This window comes from Apteryx mantelli, chromosome 12 (genome assembly GCF_036417845.1).
Source record: "Apteryx mantelli isolate bAptMan1 chromosome 12, bAptMan1.hap1, whole genome shotgun sequence".
Lineage (NCBI taxonomy): Eukaryota > Metazoa > Chordata > Aves > Apterygiformes > Apterygidae > Apteryx > Apteryx mantelli.
In genome coordinates this window covers 23,717,477-23,744,027 of record NC_089989.1, presented here as the reverse complement: position 1 = coordinate 23,744,027, position 26,551 = coordinate 23,717,477, and the positions used below count along the sequence as shown (strand labels likewise).

The 26,551-nt window shown below is 39.9% G+C and overlaps 1 protein-coding gene across 3 annotated transcripts in view; it reads right to left on the bottom strand.

The window, feature by feature from the left end:
• GXYLT2 (glucoside xylosyltransferase 2) overlaps positions 1-26,231 on the bottom strand; it is a 31,117-nt gene extending 4,886 nt beyond the window's left edge. For 2 of the 3 annotated variants that reach the window (XR_010885405.1, XM_067303499.1), the window contains exons 1-7: positions 25,931-26,231; positions 18,550-18,739; positions 18,210-18,341; positions 10,576-10,827; positions 9,375-9,498; positions 5,894-6,066; positions 4,263-4,447 (exon numbers count right to left, since the gene is read on the bottom strand). Coding sequence is in view for 2 of the 3 variants with exons in the window: in XM_067303499.1 (XP_067159600.1) it covers positions 4,265-4,447; positions 5,894-6,066; positions 9,375-9,498; positions 10,576-10,827; positions 18,210-18,341; positions 18,550-18,739; positions 25,931-26,145 (1,269 nt within the window). In the remaining variant the exon portion in view is untranslated. Of the gene's footprint in view, positions 1-15; positions 4,448-5,893; positions 6,067-9,374; positions 9,499-10,575; positions 10,828-18,209; positions 18,342-18,549; positions 18,740-25,930 lie in introns of those variants that run through there. The other variant, XM_067303500.1, reaches the window with a different exon arrangement.
• Positions 26,232-26,551: the final 320 nt, after the last annotated feature.

Sequence of the window (26,551 nt, the reverse complement as noted above, 5' to 3'; positions counted from 1 at the left end):
TATCAATGTATAGAGTTTGCTTAAAATTTCATTTATTTGTACGGTAAGCCAGAGGATCTTAATTAACATAAAAATGCACTGCTGTGCCTCCTTGGGAGCTATAAACAAACTGTCAAATAAAAATATACAAGCAATTAAATGATACAGAAATGGTACATAATTCTTACACATACACTTTTATTGTGTAGGTGTACACACACACACACACACACAAATACATCCACACAGCAGTTTCCAGTTTCTATCTGTAAAAAAGAGAAATGATAGCAAAGCTATCTAAGCCCACTTTCTAATATGTGGCCAAATAGCCTAAAAAAGCTCTCATATTACATAAATGATGCAACCAAATGCTTCCCATCCTGGCAGTTCTTTGTTGTACAATGTGCATTTGTAGCCTGACACTCTCTTAAATGGCTTTGGGCTAAAAGGAGGTGCTTAGCAGCTCTTAATACAAGGCCCCTATTTATCCATCTTCAGCAAATTCAAGTATAATATAGCAAATTTAAAACCTGAATATTTGACGCTGATACAGCAAGGACTTGGGTACATGCTTAACTTTATGCATTGCATATATGCCTACTGACTACACAGGTAGAATTCAGAGTATCAAGCATTTGCTGGGTTAGGGGTTACGTTCAAATAACCAGGGCACAGTTCTTTGGGCTATACTCTATTCCTTCTTTCTCAACATGAAAGGTGATTCTTTTCCTTTGTAATCAACACATTTAGGGTGCCAGAGTTTATATTCATTTACAGAAAACTATTTGGTGCTCTCCCCTATGTTATGATGACACTGCTCAATGTGTTACATTAACAAAGGTGTTTTGGTTATGTTATACCATTGGAAGTAACTAAAATACGTAAGAGGAAGGGAAAAAAAAAAAAGATATAAAGTCTATAAGTATTTACACATCCCATTATTAAAATAAATGAAGGCTAATTAACAAAGAATTAGCCATGAGTATGAAATACAGCTGGTTTCTAAACAAGATTAATACTAGAATCAACTATTGTTAAAACTGAAATATAACATGATATTGGAAGCTGTAATAAAATATAAATTAATAATTCTAATGAATGGAAAAATCAAAATTATATAATTATTTTAAAACACTTTGGAGATATCAAATTACAGCTTTTTTCTCAAAAAAAGCACAGTATGGGGGAACCTCCCCCCATTATTCCTGCAATTTGATACTACATTACCAGAAGTCTTCATGTTAAAGCATATACTTCATATATTTTAATAGCTGTTAGGAACATAATACAGTTCTTTCTGAAAATAATATAGCACCTCCTGTAAACATAAAAAGCACTGCTTTAACCTCTAATAATTTTATATGTAATACTGCCTTTGTTTTGTAATGAATACCATTCCTTCATGGTAATGTGCCCATAGTTTCAGGGTCCTACTGAATCACAGTTTGCGCAATCAGAGCCTACTCAACTTCAGAGACTTCGCAAAGCCACAACCGCCTGGGTAACAAGACTTTTGCCCAGCAACTTTCTGTGGCCTGTAGATACCAAAGAGATGAGGCACCTGAAGTGCCCAGCATGTGTCTCATCTATCCTCACTTGACCTGTGACCAGCTTTATCCTGATATTAAAAAAACAGAACAAAAAGCAACCTTATATTTTTACAAGTTCTCAATATTGCCAGCCTAAAAGGTTTACCTGTCATATATTAGGCTTACATTATCTTGCACTTTTTAAACCAGCAGGTTGAATTTTCCTTTTATTGCCTTCTGGCTTTGAAGTCTTTCAGGTTCATTTGGGTTATGTTTACAAACTTTTCTCTGTAGCTAAAAAAGTACTGTTCTTTTTAAGTGACCACTAAAACTTCAATCAAAGTTGTGAGAGACAGTAACATCCACACTGAAGTTTAAACGTGTTTCTGGTTCCTGGTTCCCATTAGGAAGTTTTTCTGGGCTTTCAGTCGAAATCACTGCAGAGCTGCTCCTGTCCTCTGCGCATCTATTTGCACTTACATGGCAAAGACCATATGATAATGGGTCTGAGCCAGAAACACGCACAAATTGCTGATCAGGCTTTGCAGCCCACAGAAACACAAACCACAGACATCGCTGTTTGGCTGTCGTGCCTGCGAGGGCTAGCATAGGCATACCATGAAGTCGCCAGGATGAGGACCAAGCCCGTAGGCCCCTCAATCCCAGCTCCCGCCGGGGCAGCTACACCCCTCGGCTGGTTCCTAGCAGGGCGGCTTGCTGTGCTGCGGCACGCACACAGCATGCTTGTGCATACGTCACGTCCGTTTTCACACTCTGTATTTGGGAAAAGCTGCTGCCAGCATTTAACTCTCTATACAGCCTGTGTCCTGGCAGCCCGAGATGCTGGCAAAGCCTGTGCTTTCCCTCCTGTCGTCGGTCTGATGGCAATACGAGCTCCAGCAGGGTGGAGAGAGACAGGCGGGCAGCTGCCACACGAGGAGAGAGGTACGTGCAAGCTAAGAGGACTTTCTGCTGGAGATTGTTTTCTTATGAAACCGTGCATACGTCATGACTGGTAAGGGGAGCTATCCCAAAAACTGCAGTTCTTCAGAAATTCCACTCTTTCAACTAAGGAAACATCCTTTCCATCATCCCTGCATACTGAATATTTATCTCTAACCACATGGTACCTGTATAGGATATACAATCTGTAGCCATTTTCCTTTCATTACAGAAAAGCTTCGTGTATCTTGTCTTCCTCAGCCCTTTCCTACTTTGCTTACTAGATATAAAAATGTGTAGTTCCAAGTAATGGTTTTTTTTTTTTTTTTTTTTTGCTGAGCAAACTTGAAAGGTAAGGTTATTTTCTCAGTCGATTTCTAGAAGCACTCTGCTACATGTATCCCTCAGGGCCTACACTTAGAAAACACCTTCTGTGAGTCTCCCGTTGTATCATTGCTCCTTAGGAGTGCCATTACTTCCAATTCCCCAATAACCTCTCCTTAGCACCTTTTAGCTACTGCAAGTTTTAATAAGCATACCTAAGTATGTGCATACTGTTAGATTTCAAAAGCACGATGATCATCTTAACTAAGTACTTTAAATAAATGTCAAAGCCATCTTGTACCTCCTTTCACTCTGAGGCTATTCATTATAATCCTAGCATAAAACTCTGCTTCAGGGAATGAAAGTGGCAGGAAGAAATACATTTTTATGCCACAGAACAAGGGGGTTTTGGCAAAACAGAAGAGGTGGTCAGAGAGCATTCTCGGTCTCCCAACAAAGGGACGGAAGAAAGGTTCTCAGTGGCATACAATTATTACTGTGCAGTAAATAGCAATTGAAGAGGATTAATTAAAGAGTAAAATAGGTCAATAGTACCTGCTTTTGTACTCTTCATTCACAATATTCTTGCGCTGTGTCTAATGTAGCTACTATTAGCAACTTAGGGGATACGTTAAGACTGAAGGAGGGTGAGGGTGAACACCACAGCTATATTACATGCAAGAAAGGATTCTCTTTCTGCAGTAAATTAACTTTGTAGGTGCCACTCCCTCCACTACATTCCCTTCCCAATTCTTGCATACTGCTTTCCTATTTATGCTTTAATGGTTTCCTCCTAATTCCTTTAGGAGAAGCCCTCACAAAACAACTGAATGGCAAAGGAGAAAAGTGACAATCACTAGACAAAAAGTGCTGTAAAATGCAAAGTAAATAGACACTTCTATTCCCCTAATCTTTTTAAGCGAGAAATCTTCGGTGTTATCTGCGAAGAATAGCAGGTACTATATCTTCAGAGAGAAGTGCAATTTTAAGCAAATATTTTCCTTTCAGCATAGTAAATTTTAACTCATCCTATCATAAAAGTGATCTTTTTTGTACTTCAGCATTCTCATGACACCCAAGAATCACCAAGAGTTATATTACCTAGGTATTAAATAGCTCAAACTGTCACTTCTTTGTTAAGCCTAAGATCAGTACAGAGTTTTGCACAACTTAAAAAAAAAAGTTACAGCAAATACAGCTGTTTGTAGACAAATAACCAAACTAATTTCATCAAAGAAAAGTGAGAGTCATCAGCTCTCCCTGTAACAACTGAGGGAAATGTAGGAAGTAAACAAAAAGTCTAAAAAAAGGAAAGTTTATATGGACTTTTAGCATTTCTGCCATTTTGTAATTTCAGAGCTTATTAGGAAATTATATAAGGAAAACGTTTTATTTCTGAGTTTAAGTAGAAGAGGTCATACTCTTCATTCATATGCCTCATGAGATCTGGGTATAAGAATGAAAAACTCTACATAAAAATATAGCTACTTTTAGTATCTGTGGTTGGCTCCCAAGTAGACAATGACACGATTTTCATACACCTTCTTCATAGTTTTCTCAATTTGCTTCAGAAATACTTGTGGAATTCTCCCACATAAAGTGTGCACTGTATCCAGAAACTTAGACTGAAGAGGGTAGTACAAAGACTGGAAGAGATTGTCTTCAAAAGGAAACTAAAGAAAAGAAAAAAAGAATTATTATTTGCAGTAGTTGTAAAATGGCATTTAAAAGTTGCTGTAAGATAAAGCTTTATACAGGTAGGTAATGAGTTGTTCCTCACCTTTCCAAAGTGTCATCAAAGCCTATCAACTTCAAACATTTGGACACTGGTCTGCTTGAGAGTGCTTGCTTTCAGAAAAGTCTGTCTAGGCTTATTATCTGAAATAGTCAACTTCACAGAAATTGTATTTCTAGACTCTATATTTAAAGCAAGTTTACTAATGTAGGGGTACTGCGTTATGAAACGGACATTGTAGAGGGTAAGGTTGTTCACATATAAGTGAAGTAGTTACTTGAAGGTGCTCCTGTTCGATGGAGCAACTTGAGGACACAGGAAAGATACTGTTTTTGTTTAGATCAGGAGTTCACCTTTGAAGCGAATCTCCTGATTGCTCTGCAATGCAATCCAAAGTATGGTGAGTGGACACTATCTCGGAAAGCAGGAACTGAGTTCCTTTTGGATAAAACTAAAGGTGAAAATATCCTGTAGGAGCACACTTAACACATTCCTGCTAACAGGCTTCCAAGTCCACAGGACCAGTCCAAAGCTATCTTGAAGTAAAACTCCTGAAAACCAAGACTGTGGATGTCAGGTCCTCAGCAACAACTGTTTTGCTCCACGAATCTGCTCCTGTTGTGCTGCACTACTTACTGATGTAGACGTAGCCTAAGTCAATGCAATGCTCTCCTACAGGACAATATATAAAAACATCTCTCCTCCCTGTGGCCAGCAATGGATAGCTATTTGCAATGCTCTTCAGCATAAGTCAGCACATGAAACAGAATCAGGAAACTTCAGCACAAATGCATGTATCCATACACGTGCAGATTATGTGCAGCTACATCAGCTGGTGACAGCCAATCTGATATTTTGTATATGGACCAGGAAAAGTGAAGTAACCCTGAAGCACATACCGTGCCGTAGAAAACACAGTCCACAACTTAACTCTTCCTAATCAAAGTGGAAATATGGATCTGCGCCTGTAAGCAAGCTACTGAACAACCTCTTCTGCCTTCCAAGTGCCCAGAGGCTCTAGGTGCTCAGGGAGTCCAAGGCCTCCCTGGGCACTTACAGATCAGAGCTGCAGTGCCAGCAGGAATATCTCCAACCAAACACTTCCTTCCACCCACAGCACTATAGAAAAGCAGTTTATCAGCCTCTTGGGTTAGAATTTTACTGTAACAAGGAGGAGGACTGTTTAAACCATCTCTCTCAAATACACACACACACAGTAAAATAGAACAGGCTAAAGCAACCTTGTTATTTTGTGACTGACAGGTATACATAAAGTATGACTATCCTCAGTCTGATCTGCTGGAATAGCAGTCTGAGTGATCTGGTTAAAGTTATAATCTATATTGAAATAGAAGGACTGTCTCTATCGAAATAGAAGACTTACATCACGTATCACTTCATAGAGTGCCTTGAACGTAGGCTGTTTGTCATCATGGTAGACACCTCTATTTCCATGCAGAATAGAGACACCTTCTTCTTCTGCACCTTTACAGTTGCTCCCATACATACAGTGATCAGGCCGGTAGTTCCATTGACAGGGAAACACATAGAGACACTCTGGCAGTGCCAGTCAGGAGAGATGGTGAGGGGGGGAAAAAGACACATTGAACAAGAGTTATAACAAGTTAAATCATGTTTCTGTGGAAAAGCTGGGACTGACAATCAGAAACATTTAAAGTTACTTCCTTCACAAAGACCCAAAGCAGCAGCTAGATATGGAAGCTTCATTTTTTCAGGGATGACTATACGTGTCTTAGCACTGCTACCCCATTTTTCTGTTAGTTCTAGTGTAACAGAAAGGCTGGCTGGAAACACAAACCAAGAGTGCATTTTACAAAGTTAAAAACGACAGAATCAAACCCAGAGACTATGCACTATGTAGTACTATATGGCATCCTCTGGTAGAAGTTTTCGAAGTTACAGAAATGATTATGTAAGTACATACATCAGTGGGGGTTATGCGAAATCCTGAATCCTTCTGGAGATAGCATGGGAAAGCTTGCAAAGTATATCCAGTGTTTGCTGCTGAAGCTTTCATTGAGGTTATGACAATTTGCTATGCCGAGATACAGCAGACCATACGAAGTAGTGTATTTTATCCATAGCCCTTCTAAGACTTGTCATCCATTAATTTTATAAGTCCAGGTTATTTTAAAGATCAGTCTAATTTCTCTAATTTTTCAAAAGGGCTTGTAACCTCATTTCCCCTATTGATTTTTGTTGTTGTTGTTTTAAAGCTTTCTCCATGCATCCACAGTATTTGCAACATGCTTACAATAAGTCATGCCAACCCCTGTGACCTTTTCGCTACGGAAATGGAGTACAATGAATCATTGCACTGTGCTGACAGGTCATGTCAGAAGCATTGAAGACTGAATTCATCACTTGGCCTTTCTTTATCTTCCGCTCACCATACTCAGGAAGGCCATGGCTGGCCCTGTGTGTTTCTTGAGGAAGTAAGAGAAAATATTTATGAGACATTTCTTCCCGTAAGGCCTATCAGGAGACTGCTCAAGAAAGAGTAGTTTTTAAGTAGTTTCCATTCAGTTTGGCCTATCACACATTCAGAATTGCTCCCCAGCGTTGCTGGAAGGACAGGAAGAGCTGTAGCGCCCTGATCCCAATCCTCTTACAGTTAACAAGAATCTTTCCAGTGAGCCCCAGCAGATGTTTGCAAGTACAACTCCTCAACAGGTCATTTTGGTGAAAGTATGTCACCAGGTGCTTATCAGCTTTTGTACATATCACTTGAGTGTTCATAAGCTTCTCCTCACCAGACGCTCTTAGAGATTCGCTGTTGCAGCTGGGCTTGGATTCTAGTTGCTCTGCAAGCCTTCAAATCTGTTAAACATCAGAACTGCCTCGGGACATGGGAAAAAAGGTTCATCTTTTCAGGCCCCAGGTTCTGCGTATTTTTAGCCAATACATCGTATCTACAAAAAGCCATCTGCAGTGGACTTAACTAAATGACTCAGTTTTTCATTTCTGATTCGTTCCCAGGCCATTTTTAACAATTCAGCATTTTAAAACCTCAGGAAAGTCTAGTTTTCTGTTTTAGTAGTCTCAAGTTCTTTTGTTTTCTTTTTTGTGCAGTCTGATGTTACGTAATTCACAAAAATTATTTACTAGTTATGAGGAAAAGACTGGCTATGGTGCGGAAAAGAATCTCAACATGTGGATTTGATAGAGAATCCCCTCATTACAAAGTTCAAATGTTTTTGCAATCTTTTCTTTTGCACTCTTAAGTGAGCAGCTTGAGTTTGATCTGACAACTAATCTGGCTTCATCTTTTTCTTCCTCTGGTAGACCCCATTCACATGACATGCATTTCTTTTTGGAAAGTAATTTGTGATTTCATAATGAAGATTTCTTCCACTTTTTTTCCCTAGAATTGAGGCTACTGCATGGTGTGCCAGGGACACTGATGTTTGACATCTGTCTGCAGTACGCAGATGTTACTTTACTGCTTTGCTTTTGCTCTCTCCCTTTTTTGTCTGAATTTGGGTACATTCAGTCACATACCCTATGACTCCTTAGAGGAAAAGAAAAGGGAACAGAATAAATAAAGATAAATCCAAACTTATTCTGTTCTCAAGATTACTTGAGGGAATACAAGGTCACATAGGAAACAAGCAAAAGCAAATAAGAATTGATACTCGATGTATTCAGATGTATGAAACAAGGCTCTTAGCTTCTTCGGGAAACGTGTATTATGCTGCAATTTTGAAATTCCTGTATTTCCAAATGTTCCTGGTTTTGGAAGAGCCTTAAGTCATTTCTGAGTAATAAATGCAAAATATTTAGAAGAGGCTGGATTTCCAGAAACTGCGTTTTACCACTTGTGACAGAAGTCACACCCTTTTAAAATGAAGATGCCTAAAACTTGCTAGTTCCTTGGAAATCTGCATCCTTGCAAGCAAGACTCCAATTCAGGGGGAAATGAAGGACAAGCTGAAAATGCTACAGATTGTTTAGGGAGGCACTGAGCAAGAATGACAGTCATGAATCAGATACGACTTCATTTTGTTGGGCTTACAAGTACATATTTGTTGGTCACACTGTCCCTCTGCTCCGCATTTGCAATCTCTTGGACAGGTGGGGTATCCCATCTGTTCTCTGGGAACACAGCTTTGAGAGATTTAAAGTCCTCCATAGTTCTTTATAGTCCCAGAGCAAGCAGAATAAAGGAAGAGCATAAAATACACACACATCTAAGAAACGGAAGTATAGACGACCTCATCATTCTGGGGTTTAGTGAGGATGGGTCATCCAGCTGAGAGGTGGGAAACTTCTTTCTCTGAAAAATAACTTTTGGTGGAGGAGCGAAGCTAGGAAGGGCAACAGTTTTAAAGAAGATAATTCAACAGCTGAGCCTGTTTTCTATTTATACTAGCATTGTTACTTGTTTACATAAGTATCAGAATTCAACTGCCTTTCAGAAAAATAGAGGATAGCTTTGGAGAAAGTTTGGCAATTTAACATTCAAATAAACACCAGAAACAAACACATTGTTCAGCTAGGCCCTGGTCCAGTGGGGCACATATGGAATGGAAACATAACATTAAATTAATGATCAAATGCAGGAATGAAGTTCAAGTTGTATATGTGCTTGTTTCCTTATTTTCTCAGAATCTCCAGAAAACAGATTCATATCTTCAAAGGAACCAAGTCTGAGCCCCACTACCTGCACAACCTTCAGAATTATTTTCACAGAATATAAATCCTAGGTGGACTTACATATTATGCACATTATGTACGTGAGTATATTATGCATATTAAAAATAATGAACAGCACTTTCTTCGAATTTTGCAAGTTCAAGAAATTTTCTTACTACAGATGATCATGACTAAGAATCATTACTTACCTGGGTTAAAGTAAAAAATAATATTTAGTAAATCCTGGTCTCCCCACGTAATATAATTTTTGTACTTTTGGTATAATGGATACAACATTTCCTCCCAAGTCAGACCAGATGGTATCATGCTGTTCTGCAGGGCAGAAAAACAGCAGCAGTGGGTTAATACTGAACAGCAATGACGTGTATGACTTTGAGAAAGTGGCACCCACATATTTTTCAGTCTCCCTAAGCCATGTCAGATACCTAAATGAAAAATGAAGAACTGCTAGGAAATGCTAGACATGGAAAGGGTCAGAAAAATAGAGCACAACCAGGTCTCCTGATCTGACTAAACAGGAAAGCAAGGTCTCCTGGGTCTAGCTCTGATGTCAGCTCCTGCTATTCAGAGTCTTCCTATTCTGAGCAACGGGATGGAGAAAAAGTGAAAAATGCATAGAGTAGGAAGAGTTTTAGATCTATTCTTTTCAATTGCTTGGTAGAGGAGGGACAAGGTCAAAACTGAGGTGTTGAAGGGAGGAAAATTTCAGGCTAAAAATGATCTTCCTTTTCCCTTCCAGGGGAATTATGATATTGAGAGCAAGTTTTTTACTCAAGCTGTTCCTATAATAGTACAGCTAATCCCTGGCCTTGATTAAGGACAAAGCCCACTCAGAGGTAAACAAAGTTTCTAAAGAGAATAAATGCTCACCAACACAAATAGATTTAACAAGTCAGGCCTTTCACAAAAAGGGGGAGATACCACCTTAAAGAGTGAGAGGGTTCCCCTCTCATTTATATCAATTAACAGCATCACTTGATCCACAACAGGATCCAAAATGTTATTTACAGCAAAAGCAAAAAATTACCAATTACTCTGGATATTTGCCTAAACCTTCATAATTTAAAAAATAATACACTGACTGCACTGAAGATCCTTGAGTTTAATTCTTTCATGTACCTTTGAAGGGAAAGTGAAATGTCAAAGAAGCCAGTTATACTACTGCTAAAGGACTGTTTCATCTGCAAGTTCTCAGTGCTCCACCAATTCAGTGGGGAAGTTTTATTTAACAGTCATTTTCACGACAACTGGTTTTAGTATCCAAATATGCATTCTATATTTTTCAGATTCTTTAAATTCTAAATTTTACTATTTTTATACTAAAATATTTTACATGATATTAAAAATACATAAATCACTGGTTTCTGCAATAGTTTTATTTCTTCTCACCTTGAATTGAGTGCTGCGTATCCGCGTTAAATTCATTAGCATGACTCCAGAATTGACTCCAGTTGTCCCATAATAAGGGTGACGCGCAAATCGACTATACCAGCCAATCTTTGGTATTTCATGTTCTGGGGCCATAGCAGCTAGCTGTGTGGAGTTGAACTCTTTCAGGATGTGCCAGATGTCATCGATGGGCCTCAGGAAGAGAACATCAGTGTCCACATAAAGAAGAGAATCCACATCCTTTAAAATAACCTTGTGGGTTTGCACAGTGAGGAGAGGAAGAGAGATGAAAGAGAAACCAAGCAGACAACAAAAAGGGAGATTATTGGCAAAAGGTACTTTATTTTAAACTAAGAATTTTAAAAGAGTTATTGACTCACCAGCTGAATGTCATTACATACCAGAACAACAGTTATCAAGTAACTTTTTTTAAACCTGCCAGGCAAAACAGCTACCAGAGCACAGAAGTCAGATTCTAATCTTCATGCGAAACAGTAATCCACTTAGCTCTCAAAACAACCTGTGATGTAGCCTGCAAGGCCTACTTAATGTAAGTTCAGAAATAAAATGCAAGGAATATATTTGCATAGCCTTGTTAGTTCTTTTAAAGATCTGTAAGCGGTACGGTTGTACAGAAAAATTAACCATAGAATATAGAGATGTATTTTTTGCACACAGTATGGTATGGATTCTGAAAGGATTAGTATTGATAATAATACACTATATAATATAGGATGAAACTGCTGCTCTGTGTATGTGTGCGTGTATGTTTAAGATGCTTTCACAATCAGTCACACAACCTAATTTAACATATAGAAATGGTCTACCTTAATTAAAAAAAAAATTCACTATTGATCACAAAAAATTATGTAAGTTCTCCTAAAGAGCAAACTTTGCTTGCTAAATAGAAATGTCATAAAACTTTTCATGCTAGATTCTGATCTCTGTTATCAGAGTCTATATCAGGAATAACCACAGTAAAGTTAGTCAAGTCTGAAAGGAACAACACTGGTGTAAATTGTAAAATAATTAGATCCAGGATATTCAATCTATTCTTGTTGACAGTGTTCCCCCTTGTGGCTATCCAAGTCCTTACATGTTCATTCATTAATTTTAGCAGGGTAAATCATACAGTGCTTCAACGGGATGTGAAAATTCCCTTGATGTTTGCACCACCTATTTGTTAGGTTGTTTGTTAGGTAGTAAATACTATTAGCTAAGGTCGACTAACAGTTTCAATTAAATTTTTGTTGCTCTTCTTCATTATTTTCTAACACTGTCCAAAAATTCCTGAAGGACTGAAATTTTCTTACTTCAGTCTAAGTCAAAAGCTCTATTTCTCTTCTTTCTCTACTTGAAAGGTAAATTCAAACTGTTAATGATTCATATCAGGTCATGGAAAGAAACCATCACTCACTCGTCCAATCGCACTGATACTATTGCCAAACTTTCCTATTTATGTGGGTAACTTAATAAGCTCTGTTAAAATTTGACTTTTACATGAAATGAAACGTATCCTGACTAAAGATTACTTGTGAAACACAGAGTGAACAACATTTCAAAATTTTGAAAAGTGAAAAAAAATTACTTCTAAGCATGCTCAACAGGCCTCCATTAAGATTCCAAATCCTCGAGTATTGACTTAAATGAGATTTTCACCTGACTGAACACTTTGGGATTCAAACTGACATTTAGCCAAGTTTAACAAAGCCCTGACCCATATTTCTGACATAACTATTATGTTCTTCCTACACAGCAGGACAAGGTAAATGTCTGTACATTTTAAACACAAGTTATGCTTATAAGAAACTCCATGTAATCAAGTCCATCACAACACAGATCACTGCTGGGTGGAAGGTTACAGCAATACGCTATGAAGAATTCTTCTCCCACTGTTTTCTGCTGGCCTCATAGCTAAATAACAAAAACAGCATACGAAGGTATCAACAAAGCGCGACATTAATAGTCCAATAAAACACTCGAGAGTGAAGAGCCCAGAGTTTGAGGCGAATATTGAATATCTTGGGATCTAATACTTAAGCTACTTTAAGAGCAGATCAGTAGAAGAAAGGTAGTTGAAAAGAAGAAAGTTTTTCAGCTTAAGGATATCCAGGACATTGCATTTTTTTCTGTAGCACCTACAAGCCTTAATTCACAGGGACCTACTATGTGAAGTAATACACAATCAAAACACACAAACAAACAAACAACCGAAAAAAAAGACCAAAAGGATCTAGTCCAAGACAAGAGACAACAGGTGAATAGAAACAGAGCATCATTAGAAGTAATTACACTTTCTTGTCTGGGGGATCCACAGCACACTGTAGCCCAAATAAATTTATTGAGGGTGCCCTGGTAGAGGCATGTTCAGGTATTTTCTAGCAGAGGGTAAAGTTTAATGGCTGCTCATGGGAGCTCCTCTCAAACATAAGTGGCAGTGTGGACACCACATCTTTTAGCAGAAAATTATTCTTTCAATAATCTTAAACATGCGCATAAATTTAAATCTGTGGAAGTCAATGTGCCCTAATCATTTTGCTCTATTTGAATGGATTTAAGGAAATATTTAATTTTGGGGGGAACTGGCTGTATATTGGCACTTGACTCTGTGTTTTCAGAGGTGTATTCCTTTGCTTACAATAAACACACTCTTCATTCCTGGTTTGGCAAAAGATTCTTCCTTGTGTCCAAGGTGCTGCCCTGCAGCTGACACCCAATAGCCTAAAAGGAAAGCTGTGCTTCCTCTTTTAAGCCCTTCACTCTTTTCTCTTTCATGTGAGGAATGTTAAGACTTTTTTAAATCTGTGCATGTCGGTATGAACTGATCACATCCTCTTCTGGCTGTGCGTTTGACTTGGCCTTGAGCAGAAGAATTTAATTTCAAAAATTGTGGCTACAGAAGTTCCTTGTATTGCTCCGTGGATGTCAAAGGAGTTATGCTGGGGAGCAGTTCAGTACCATGAGGCAGATGCAGCTAGCTCTGCCCCAACACTGCACAGCTAGGGCTGGCAGAGCACCGCGTCTGCCAGGGGGGTGAACGAGAGGGACACGACTGCAGGTTACAAGTGACATGCATCTGACTGACCTGCAGCATGAGCAACACAAGGGTGCGTCTGGTACTCTGAATTCATGCTTGCTGGCACAAAGCATGTAGACATACCTGACAGACCATGATTTTTGAAACAAATGGTCAGGAATATGGGGTTACTGCTGTTGTCGTCATCTTCGCTCTACAGGCACTTACAGCTTAAAAGAACTGTAATTTTTCTGCAGCTTTACAGAGTTTTCTGAATAAACCTGTCAGAAAGTTCTGCTCAGAACTTGCTATACTTAGCCTGACACTTCGCTTAAATACTCAATTACCTGTAATTTGATTTCACAACTTCTGACTCTCTAGATTGTGTTAACAAGGCTGGCAAGTAATAACACATGACTGTGAAAGCATATATTGATGTATTGGGAAGCTGGGTTACCTAATGGTATGCACTGGCTAGCATGTCAGTTTATCAGTTCTTTGTCCAGAAGCTAGGGACAAATCACAGTTAAGCTTGCACCTTATGCTAATGTAGCAGTTCCACTAAGTTGAGTTAATTAACCAAATTTTAATTAGCAATTAAGTTACAACAGAGTCAGAGCCTTTTGTCTAGATAAAGGCCTGGCATCTGTTCCCAGTGCTGCTACTGATCCACTGGGTAGGTTACTTCAATGTACTCAAGAGGACACCTATAATATAGGGATCAGGTTAATCTACCTTAAAAGCTCTTAAGTGGATTAAGTGTTTTGAGAAGGGTTCTAAATGTTAGTTACTATCAGAACTAAAATCATCCAAAAATCCCTTAAGCATTTATGATACTTTAGCTGGTTGTTTTGGTAACTCCAAAACAGCAACACAGACTGCTGCAAGCTATGTCTATAGAATATAACATTCAAGAGACTAGACCACACAGCTTTACATCCTGATGTCTTAACAAACATGTTAGTGCTACAAAACAGTTTCCATATCACAGTTGATCTCTCATTGGAAGAACAGATATTTAGGATTATCCTCAGTGATCCTTATAGTCCAGTCAGACTAGACCCTCCCACTGTAACTATTTGTAACAGAAAAAAGTTGGTCTCATGAGGATTTATTCTTTCCCAATCCACTGGCAACACCACACATGAACCAACAAGTAAAACTGCAGGTAACAACCTGGCAGGTAGTATCTCAAGGTGGTGATGCAGCCTTGGTCTTTCGTTCTTGTTGTTCAGGGTTTGAGGGCTTTTTTTTATTTTTTTTTGAGCGAGAAAGGAGGAGAAGAGAATATAACCAGCTTGTCATAAAAAGGTGATGGGTAAGACAACTCACGTTTCTTGCATGCTTCTGGGACAGAGAATTTAAGGGAACTGTTCAGTTTCTACATCTGTGAATCACAGTGTTTAGATGTCTCAGAGCTGCCTGAAAGTTAAGAGAGGCTAGATTTTGCCAGTCTTCTTAACACTGCACAGTACTTGTCTCAGGTTGCATTACAGCTGCCCATCATCATCATGTCCAGATGCCCCGAGCTGGATGACACATGGATAAAAGTGCTACTCAATATGGAAAGTTTCACCATCCTATCTTTCCTGTTTACAAAAATAAGTGAGGTAACGTTTGCCAAAAGCATTATCCTCCTAAAAACAATACTCTCCTCATAGCGATACACAACACTTATGCTGCCATCAGTCCATCCTCAAGGTGCTAGAATAAAATGGACACTTAACCTTAGTTAATTTTTAAGGTTTCATTTTGTGTTAATGTTAAAATCCACATCTTTCTTACTCTGCCTTTGTAGATCCCACAGTACGGTTTCACAGAAATAGACTGCAGCAAAAGATTCACTATGGACTTGTTACGAGATTACACTGAGGTTCAATGTATTTTCCTTAAGTCTATGTAGTATGATCAGATGTCACAGAATTCCTCTACAAAAAATGCAGGGTCCTGTGATCTTCCTTAGTATTTCCCTAACCCAAGCAAATTCAACAAATTCAGGCTGTGTACATCAGCATGCTCTCCAGGACAAAACACTTCATTACTACAAGGTGCAAGAACACATCCCAGAGCTCTACTTTTATCAGTGAGTAAAACCACTGAAAGTTTCTTACACAAGTTCCCTTTAACACATTCCTTCTACCCTCCACTTTCACATGCCTGCTGGTGCTGTAGAAGAGAGACTTCCTTGGCAGGAGAGGCGCTTGTGAATCAGGGGCTCACATTCCTCTCGGGCTTGGCATTATCAGGAACAAGACAATCTGCACAACTGAGGACTAAACAGCTGATAAACTCCACTGCTGCTCTCCTGGGATCCTCCCCAAATCCAGTCACATTTTATGCCACTGCAGTTAAAAATGCTTAGGACATGGAAGCATATGAAAAAAAGGGTACTTACTGACATCCTGTTGGTATTTATTTAAAATACGACTCAAAATAGCCATCTAAACAAGTATATTAGAAACCCTCCCCTACTCACACAACCCTCCACCCCTGCTGTGTGCGGACTGCCCTTCCTGGAAAAGCCTGGATGAACAGGACCTAAAACCTCCCCAGTGGGCAATAACTATTCTTTGAAGTGGAGCAAGGAGAGAAAGTCTTTAAAACTGGAGGCTTTCCAATAAGAATCCTCTTTTACCAGCCCTCTCCCACATAAACAGAAACCAATTAAATTTGATCTAACCATGGCATCTTAAAAGTTCCTATCAGCTTTCATAAACAGTCCTTTATTTCTCTCTCTCGAGAGATGAGGTGGTCCCCCAGGTCCCTTAAACCACATAGTGAAGCAAGCTGGGAGCCTGAACACCTGGATCGTAGATGTAACTTGCTCCTTGAGTGAAAGAATTGCCTTCTGCACTAGTTCAGCTGCTGTGGTTCACTCCATACATGGTTCCTTCAAAGGTGTAATGCAGCACAGGAGAAGAAAGGCTTGGATTTCTACAGCAACGTCTCATTCAAAGGGGACATCAAAAGCTAGTTATCAAGGACCATAAAAATAAAGCCAGAAACTACCTAAGGTTCTGCCAGGCTGTGAACCTGAGTACCAAAAGTCCAACTGAAGGGTTACTTGCCACCCCAGCTATTACTACAACTTGTTTTCCTCACTCTACCCCTATCAATTTAGTGTCAGCTGCAACTGTTCTCAGACAACCACTTCTATTCAAGCCATAAACCTCAGCCTGATATTAACAACAGTGAGAAAAACCAAAGAGGAAGCTGAATGTTTTCAGCCCTATCACACAACAACTTGCAATTCCCCCAAAGGAAGGAGTTACAGTGTAAGCTGCCTCATAGTTTTGCTAAGACAACATCCAACAGTCCAGTATGCCTTAAGAGAAGTTACTGGAGAACTCCAAACTTTGGCAACATGCGAGTGACAAAAAGGGAACTGAAAAGCACTGCCCAGCCTAAAGGCACTACCACGAATACATAACCCTTTGTCATCAGAAAGGTGATGATCAATAAGAGTGAAGCAGCTTCTGTGATGAGAGGTCTGTACCAAAATGTACTGTAGAAATAGGAGAACTGCATTTACCTATTGAAAATAACCCTGTTCAACAAGATCCTTACAAACATAAATCTGTATTGAACAAGCTAACACTTAGGGTTAGTTTTCCAGGTGATACAAAGACTTAGTCAGGGAAGAGAGGATCTCTGTTAAAGTTCAAGTTACTTTCAGCCCATCTGGTCCTGGCACATTTGAAAATCTCCTTCTAAATGGCAGATAAACAGAACTGCTGACAGCACATATTTTCTCACATATGTATTCATAGTCTATGTATCTGGGTGTACAGCTGGCTCCTGATTGTTTCCATCTGAGAAAGTAAAGATTTCTCTGTCCCCCCATTTCTCATAAGAGAGCAATGAGGAAATCTGAATCATGTGAATAGCATGTCACTTTACTGGAGTCACCCCAAACAACAGCAATTCACAGGATATTTTTGATGCATGTTCCCAGTTCCACAAAAATTGGTTTAAGCAGAAGTTCTTTCAAATTCAGAGAATTCTGCACAAGCAAAATTGTTAGTAACACCTTCTTCCTCTCTAGCAACGTAAAATATTTTCCCAGTTTATGACACTGTAAGTATTAGAGAGTAAAGAATACAAATGTTCAATGAACCTGGAGATCCCAGCACACATGGGACTCTTGCATGAAATCCTGTTGCTAAGCACCTTGGAATTACTATCTTCGGGGCAAATCTGACAGTCTAGGAAAAAGAAGAAAAATACCAGGAAAGGGGATTCCTGAAATCATCAGTCTGAGGGCTAACATATACCAAGGGAAATAGTGGGTAAAGAGGATATGATGACTGCACGCTCAGAAGAATGTTATTTATGGAAAGCATGCAGCATCTGCCTTGAAAGAGCTCTAGCACTGAGCTTAAGAGTCTGAGAGGCTAACAGAATTGAAGACAAATAAAAAACGCACATTGTGTGCTAGCAGGAGAAAAAGCAAGTCTGGATTTCAGTTTTGTTTTTTAAGCAGCTAAAGCACAGATTAAAATATCTTTGAACGGAAGTTTCAGCTTGAAAGTGGTTTTAATATTACACCAGCAAAGCTTCCTTTCTGTGGAATAAACCTTTTCCTGAAGCAACCTACTCAGAAATCCAGGTGCCTTACCGGAAGAAAAAGGCGCTGGGCAGCACATGGTTTGAATAACTTTTTCCATTCCTGACCATTTCCTACCGAGAAGGTTATTGGGTAAATGCTGTATTCAAACTTCTTTGTATATGAGGAAGGCCATTCCTGTAACTGAAAGACATGGGGGAAGGAATTAGACATTACATAGCTTTTTTTGTTTGTTTTTTTAATATGCATGCATAAGGAGTTTAGAAACATGCTTATAGTAAAAAAGTGCTTAGTTGCTACTTATTTATGTCAGCGTAACTTTGCTCAGAGATTTGCAGGTTATAATTAACTCTTAAAAAAAAAAAAATTACCAAATGACAAAGAAACTCACCTTCTTCTCAAATTCAGGCTTAAGGGAATCCTCGGCAAAAATATGAAAACAGAGCCTTCTGTTGCTAAAGAGAACTGCTGATTTCAGCATGATGAGAGTCTCTTCCAGCCGGTCCCCACATGCCACAACTGCCAGATGCATGCATTGCAAAGATGAAGGCTCTTTTGAATGTTTCTGTTCTCCAGGCTTCCTGAAAATTAACAAACAGACATATTAAAAAAAAAAACAAACAAACAAGCAAACATGAAGAGAATACTGCATTAATAGAGATTGGGGTTTTTTCTTCTCCTCCATTATGTAGGGCATCAACAGTTTTTTCTGATCAGACATCCACAGAACATGCAAATGGGATTCCAACTTTTGTCAAAGGTGAAAATCAAGAGTGTTAAAATTACAACACAAAGAAATACGCTATTTTCAGAAGTTTATCAAGGTTTTCCTACTTTTATTGGCTTGCATAAATCACTGTAGTACATACACATGTGAAACTAATTTAATAGCACCTCAAACCAGACAATAACTTGCTAAGAGCAAATGATAGCTTTTTTTCCCCGCTTAGAGTCTATGAAGCCAGAATGGATTTACTACTGCCTAGTCTGACCTTCCAACATAATGAATGCTAAATTACAGAACTACATCCAGTAATTTCAGTACCAGACCTATAACTTTTGGTTAGGCTGGAAAATGAGATCCAGTCCTCATTTAAAAAAAAGGTATCCACCCCATCTATATGTAAATTATTCCAACAGCTAATTAATCTTGCTGTTAAAAATGCATGCCTTAATCCTGGCCTGAAGGTACTGGCAAGGCTTCAGAGGAATGCTCTCTATTTCACCTGATAGAGTACTTGGGATTTTACTAAAATACAGACTTCTAAAAACAAATGCATTCATGTGTCTCAGACAAACCAGACTCTATATTTCACAGTCAAAGAGCAGGCTATGGGTTTTTCACTTACCACCTATCTGTGTGGACTTTACAGACATTTCAACTATAAAGTAGGGGAAACTGCATGTAAAAGGCGTGTTAAAACTGCTCGCTACTCTGAAAAATCAGGCTCTTTTTTGGGACTCTAAGACTCTTTGAAAACGTGGACTTTTTGTTTCTTTCTCCCCTCCCACTGATCAGCATGGAAGTATAAAGCATTCTGCAGGAATGCTTCTACTGTACTGTATTCACATTCCAACACGGACCACATTCGTACACCATTAGATGAATGCGTGGTGACAAAACAACTAAATCACAAGCATCGTAATCATTATGGGAAAGTTCAAAAGGCTAATCATAGATCACTACCAGTTCTTGATGTATCACTTAACAGAGGACCTCAATCCCTGCCTGTTCTCAGCATACTACACACACTTACACACATACTATTCATCAGTAAAATGAATACCATAAACAAAAGTTCTAAATAAAGAGAAAAATGACAGTTAATAAACTTGTCATTATCTTCTTCTAGAAATTAAAATACTGCTTAGTAAAACAGCAGCATTCTGTACTATGGCATAATCCACTTATGTGTTAAGGAATACCAGCCCTCAGTACTTTACAGGCTATACAAAGCAATATGTCTCATTAATGGTTTAAAGTCTTAGGCTTTAGTCTTAATTAAACCGCAATTTCAACAGTGAATAAATAATGAAATTCTACATTTATGTGAAGTGGTATTTACTTTCCAACCTATTAGTGTAAAAACCACTGAATTATTTAAGTAAATAATTAGCGGCTCACACAGATCCCATTTTCCCCTCTTCTCGCTATCTCTTTAATGTTTCCTCTTAATTGAGTCTCTAAATCAAGCCATATGCAGGATGTGAACTGCTTTGATATAGCTTGTGGCAATGGAATTCACTGGGAGGGACTCAACTCTACCCTTTCATTGCAATGTTTCAAACCTCACCCCAGGGCGCGGCGCTTTCCTTTGCAGACTCCAGCAACTCTCCATCACGCAGTGATTTCATAGCGAGAACATCAGTATATGTAGATGGGCTCTTCCAACAAACAGGCTCAGCAGAGGCAACCCTTGAAAGTGGATGGCCCCATAAGCCCATGGAGCTACATAAGTGCAGATGGGCAAGAGATATCCCATGCCAGCACAGACACCTTCCCAGCCCGGGAGAGCGGAGGCAAAGGCTGAGCCTTGGAGGCTTGGAATAAAGAGTCACAAGGAACTGGGCTGAAACAGTTCAGGAGCCTGTAACAGCCTAAGTAGGAATAAGTAGGAGTAATGAGCCCAATAGCAGGGAAAAGGGCTATGAGGTAGCGTTTGAGCCTGCAGATGAGAGAAGTAGTCTTGGACACCAAGGGCAACAGTAATAGAGGAAAACAGCTACAAGGTGCAGAGGGATGTTGGGAAAGAATAAATAGTGCTAGATTTTGTGTCCTAAGTATGAGCACGTTAGAAGACAACTGTGAGAGCAAAGGCAAGTTGGAAAGGGAGAAAAGAGAATGCTGTAGAAAGATGCATTAACATGAATTTTGGGTTTGCAATACAAAATAATTATTACCCAGAAGTCTGAAAAAAGACAGAAGTTTTTGACAGAAGAAAAGGCAAATCCAGGCTACAATAAAAGGGGAATGAGTAGTTCACAAAGGACATCACTACTCTCCTTCCCTCCTTTGCATATACACACACTTGGGCACATACTGTGAGGAGGAAAGGAAAGGACAAGAGAGAAATGACATCCGGACAAAACAATATGCCTTACTGATTCACAGGATACACCTAATGTCTTCAAACCAAAACAGTTCCAGTTTGACTGATAACATCCGGGATGCTTCTGCTTTACGCAGAATAAATGGCTATATGGGCTTATCTGGATCTCCTCCTGAATATAAGAGGATCTCCACTATGTGTTGTGAAGAGAGAAATGGGAGGTTAGCAGTTTGCTCGTGCAAGTGGAACGGCTACCTCATTTCTATTGGTGGAGACACAGGTCACAACCACGTCTCCCAGTGGAGAAAACTAGTAGGTAGCAATGGAAGAGCACACCATACTACATGAAGAAGCCCCAAGAGGGAGAGAGCACATTATGGGCACACAGTAAAGACAGCAAAAGATAACATTAAACTTAGATTTACTGCTTCACGACAAGGCATACCTTCCAGTAATTTAAAGGATGGAGCGTGTTAAATACTGTGGTAAACTTTACTTTAAAGTGGTAAACTTTACAGAGGATAAAATTTGTTCCATAGAATAAAAATCATTCAGCAAGCAAGAAAGAACATACTGAACTTTGCTAGATTATCAGCCTGAGACATTCATAGGCTTTTGCCATAAAGACATGCTCAGGCAGCAGCTGAAGGACAAATGACCACTATTTTTGGTTCTATTTTTGATACTCAGTCCCTCTGAAGCTTTGGGCAAGTTACTAATTCTTTATGCTTTAGTTGTCCCACCTGTAAAATGGGAACAGCTGTTACAGTAATAGTAGTTATCTACCTCAGGAGATTTTTGCGCATATTAAAAAGCACAGATAATAACAACAATTATTATTATTACCATACTCTTCCTAACATTTACATGTGTTCATTCATTTATAGTCCAATTTACTGGTTACTAATATAGTCCATAATTGTATTTTATGATGTAAATTAAGCATTTAAATGCATCTAAAATAATACAGTGACAAGGGCCTGAAAATTTAATGCGTTTGATAAGAATAAATACAGAAATTACATACACCAGGTCTGTGTTACCCTGATCTCCATCTTCTAACTTCAGTATATAAAAGTAGTTTGTTGATATATTAGAATCTGCCTATTATAACATTATGTCAAAGCCTTTACTCTGTTCCCAGTTTTATTCTTATCCATCTGTTCAGAGGAAATTACTTCTTCCTCTCCTTTCCTCCTGCTTTCCCTATTACATACTAATATGTGGCTTTAAGATTAAGGACTGTTACTTAAGATTAAGCACCGCAGAGAGCATCACAAAATACTTGCAGAGTACATCCCTGTGAAACAGCTGAAGAGAGATTTTTTAAGACACAGCATGATAAAATGGTTATAGCAAGGGTCTTCCAATGATACAGACCAACAACTCCTCTCCAGTTGCCTCATGGTGTTTTATTTTCTGCATACGTGTTCTTTTGGACAGGCATGGTTACTGACATCGCAGAAGAAGCTTGAGTGTTCAAGCACAATAGTTTCGTTTCTATGCCTTAAAGTTTAGATTACATGTAATTTTCTTATTAGTCACAGCCAAAGTGTCTCAAACATAATTAACCCAAAACCTGTCTAAATCAATCCAGATCCATTCAAAATAATGCATTCCCATCTCATTACAGAGCCTGCTAATCTATTCAAGCCTTCAAATTTATTCATGAGGCAAAGGTAATGAATGCAGATTCTTACAAACTCAATACAGTTGTTAGTCTTTAAAACATTCTTCATGTTATGATCTCATTTACTCTTGCAGCATAAACAAGGTTAGATTTAGGCAACGCATCACAACTGGTGATTCACTAAATAGGCTCCTTTCCTGACAGTCATCACTGAGCCAATGTCCCAACAGTGGCTGTATTACACAAAACACATTCTCCCACACTCTTCAAAATATAAGTTAGAAAGGTTCAGAATGCCTATAAATAAAGTTTTCTCACTTTAATGCAGTTACACAAACCTGACTGCAACTGCTGACAATCAAAAAATGGTTGACATCTCAACCTCCTTCCAACTTAGACAAAGGGAGAAAAAAACCCTCAAAACCAGAACTGGTGTTTTTAATCTTCTTTTTATAATCAAATGGTTTCTTTGTCTGAGGAATATGAGGTATCTGGGCCTTCAGCATGTTATTGTAGGCTATTAAATTCAAGCCAAACTTGTATGTGTATGCACACAAATTGCAAAGAAAGAAAAAGCATCTTGACAGGTTGCCATACAAGAGATGTTTTGCTTTAGGAAAGTTACTTTCCAAGGATTAAACATGATGGTGAGGGTTCACTTCCCAAGCCTTGCCAGCTGGTTTAATAGAAAGTGTGGTCACATCTGCCCTTCAGACATAAAATAACCCTTTTGGCTTTTTGATGCTTTGCACACATTGGTTTGGCACATATTTATACTTCTTCGTATATATATATATATATAAAAAAAAATCTTCCTGAAATCATAGGACTTGCTACTTCCAAGAGGAAGGATCAGTAAAACCACTGTCAAAAAATCAGCTTTCAAAGCTAACCCAAAACTTACACATAATGCTTTAGATCTGTCAAAAAATCATCTAACAACCAAAGCAGAACACATGAATGTGTTTACTAATATTTGGCAGGCACTAGTCAGCTGATAATATGTGACCAGTTAAGCCTTTACCATCTATGACTACTTACATTATAAGAAACCTTAAAATAATAATCTTCTACTATTCTCACACAAATACAGAGAGCACTACTACAGAATCTGAGCTAAACTACAATTCCCCTTGTGCACAGTATAATTGATTAAAAAAAAATATATATCCTAGATAACAGCTGTGATTATTTCTGAGTTAAGAACAAAACTTGCACTCTTCCCTAAAAGTACACTAATCAACTTAACTGAATTAAAACTGTGCCCTTTACATTCACATAGACACAACTTATTAAAGTCAATTGAACTAATCACGTAGTCTAGATATATACACACTTACCGTGATCAGATCACAAGAACTTAAACAATCATAATCAGATCTTTAGTTGTCCTAAAGGAATCAGATCACATATGATCTCTCAAAGTCATTCCTTTTGCTCACAAGGAGTAACTAAAATAGTATTTATACTATAGCAATGAATAGGCAGACTGTGACCCTGCACATTATATAAATATGTGCTCTACTGTAAGCATATGTGTAAGCAAAGTCTATTAAATCTATGGGAAAACTCACTCTTGAAGATAATAACTAATTAAATCATTTGCTTCTTCTACTCCAAATTCAAGCACCCTAAAAACAGCTTCCACATGTTTTCAGTGTGCATTGGCTCAGGCTTTTTAAGACAGGCAGATCACACTGCCTTATGCCTTCACTGTGCTGGTGTGGATGCGATCCACTCTGGAGCAGTGCCTGTCAGCGGGCCGCTTTTCCTCTCCACAGAAGCCTGCATCTCCTCTAGACTTTGCTTTTTTTTTTTTTTTTTATGGTACCCTCACTTAACTATGTCATATCATATTTTGGAAGTAACTAACACCATAAAGGGTCTTTCAGCAAGGGTCCAAACTGGACCATCAGACTCCTGCTTCTCAGTAAAGAACTCCTGATGGTGTCAACAGTGCAGGATCATGCCCTGCCAGCAGAGGTGAAAAAAAGGCAGCTGAAGTGGCATGGTTTAAACACAGCATTATTCCTTTTCTATTTTGTAGTGCACACCACCAACACTTTGTGTTGCAGACCTCGTAAAAAGTACTTGAGAAGTCAATAAAAAAGTTAGATAACATCAACTTTTGGAACATGAAGATGCTCATTGAAATGGGACAGTTGTTTACTCTCTCCAGCAGTTTTATACTTTCCAGGCTCCTTCCTTCAGTGTTCTTGATTTCCATGATAATCACAGAGATATGCCTTAAAGAAAAATGAGTTCAGGAGGTACAGTTGCCAGTGGAAATAATCCTGCTTTAATACACACATTTGAATTCTGTTCATGACCCATTCCCAGCCACAGTAAACATCTCTTGCATTCAGTAGGACAACAATGCTTGTAAGAAACCAACTGCTTTAATAAGTTACGGAATAAGAGCTCATAAAACAGGAACAGTCTTTCATTCAGAACATCTCTGTGAAATCATGAATCAAAGACACAAAGACATACCAAGTTAATTAGATATATGAGGTCACACTGACCATAATATAGCTGGAATGCAGAGGGGAAAACAGCCCTCCACCCACTGAAAGCACTCTACTCCTCTATTTTTTTTCCTGAAGTAATTACCACTTTTTTTTTTTTAAATATTCCAACTGGAAGGTACTGAAAAAGGGAACATAACACAGCATGAATCCAAACTTTTTCTGAAGTTCTACTGAATTACTTTACCTAGGAAAAAAACTTTTAAAACAAAAAGCTCCACAGCTTAAAATCCACTGGTGCTTAATAGTTTACAGTCTGTGGGCACCGCAGAGAACGGCCGTTCACCCCCCCTTTTCCGTTTGCCTCCAAATAACAAAACCCGCACAAGTCCAGCGTCTGAGGCTGACAGCCCTTCCCCGCGCGTCGGAGCCAATCGGCACCCCATCACGCAGGTCGGCCTGCGAGACAAGGCCAAAACTGACGGCAAAGCACCTACCCCGGGCCCGCGCGGGGCGCCGGGGAAAGGGAGCGGTCGGCGAGCGGAGGCGGCAGCGAGGGGCCGGCGCCGGGCCCCCCGGGCCGCGCGTGGGGCGGGCGCCCACGAGCCGCTGGCAGGGCGTTACCTGGCGCTGGCGAGGCGGGCGGCGGGCGGGCTCCGCCGCGCGGGGCTGCGGCTGAGGCGCGGCGGGCGGCGGGCGGGCGGCGCGGCGGGGCGGGCGGGCGCGGAGGGCGCGGGCGGCGGGCGCGGCGGGGCGGCGGCGCTGCCCGCCAGCAGATAGAGCAGCAGCAGGCTGCCGAGGCACAGCAGCGCGGCCGCCACTTTGCACGAGAGCCGCATGGCGCGGCAACGGGGCTCGGGCTGGGGCTCAGGCCCGGCGGCGGCCCCTGCGCCCGCCCGCCGCGGCGGACATCGCCCCCGGCCCGGCCCGGCTCGGCCCGGCGCGGGGACGTGGCCGCCCGCCCCGGCGCGGCTCCCGGCTGCGGGGGCGGGGCCCGCCGCCCTACCGTACTGTCTGGAGTAGCCGCCGCAGCGCCTGCGGCTCCCCGCCGCGCTCGCGGGACACCACGGCGCGCACGCTGCTCTGGCCCCACCAGCTACACGGGCACGCTGTACTGAGTGGAACTGCAATACTTGGAAGCAGCGAGGGAACAGAAGCGTTCGCTTACTTTCGGAGGGGCTTTGGACTTGTCTTCCTGTGACTGACCAAGTTAGTCTGTGCAACACCGGGGGCGATGGGAATACT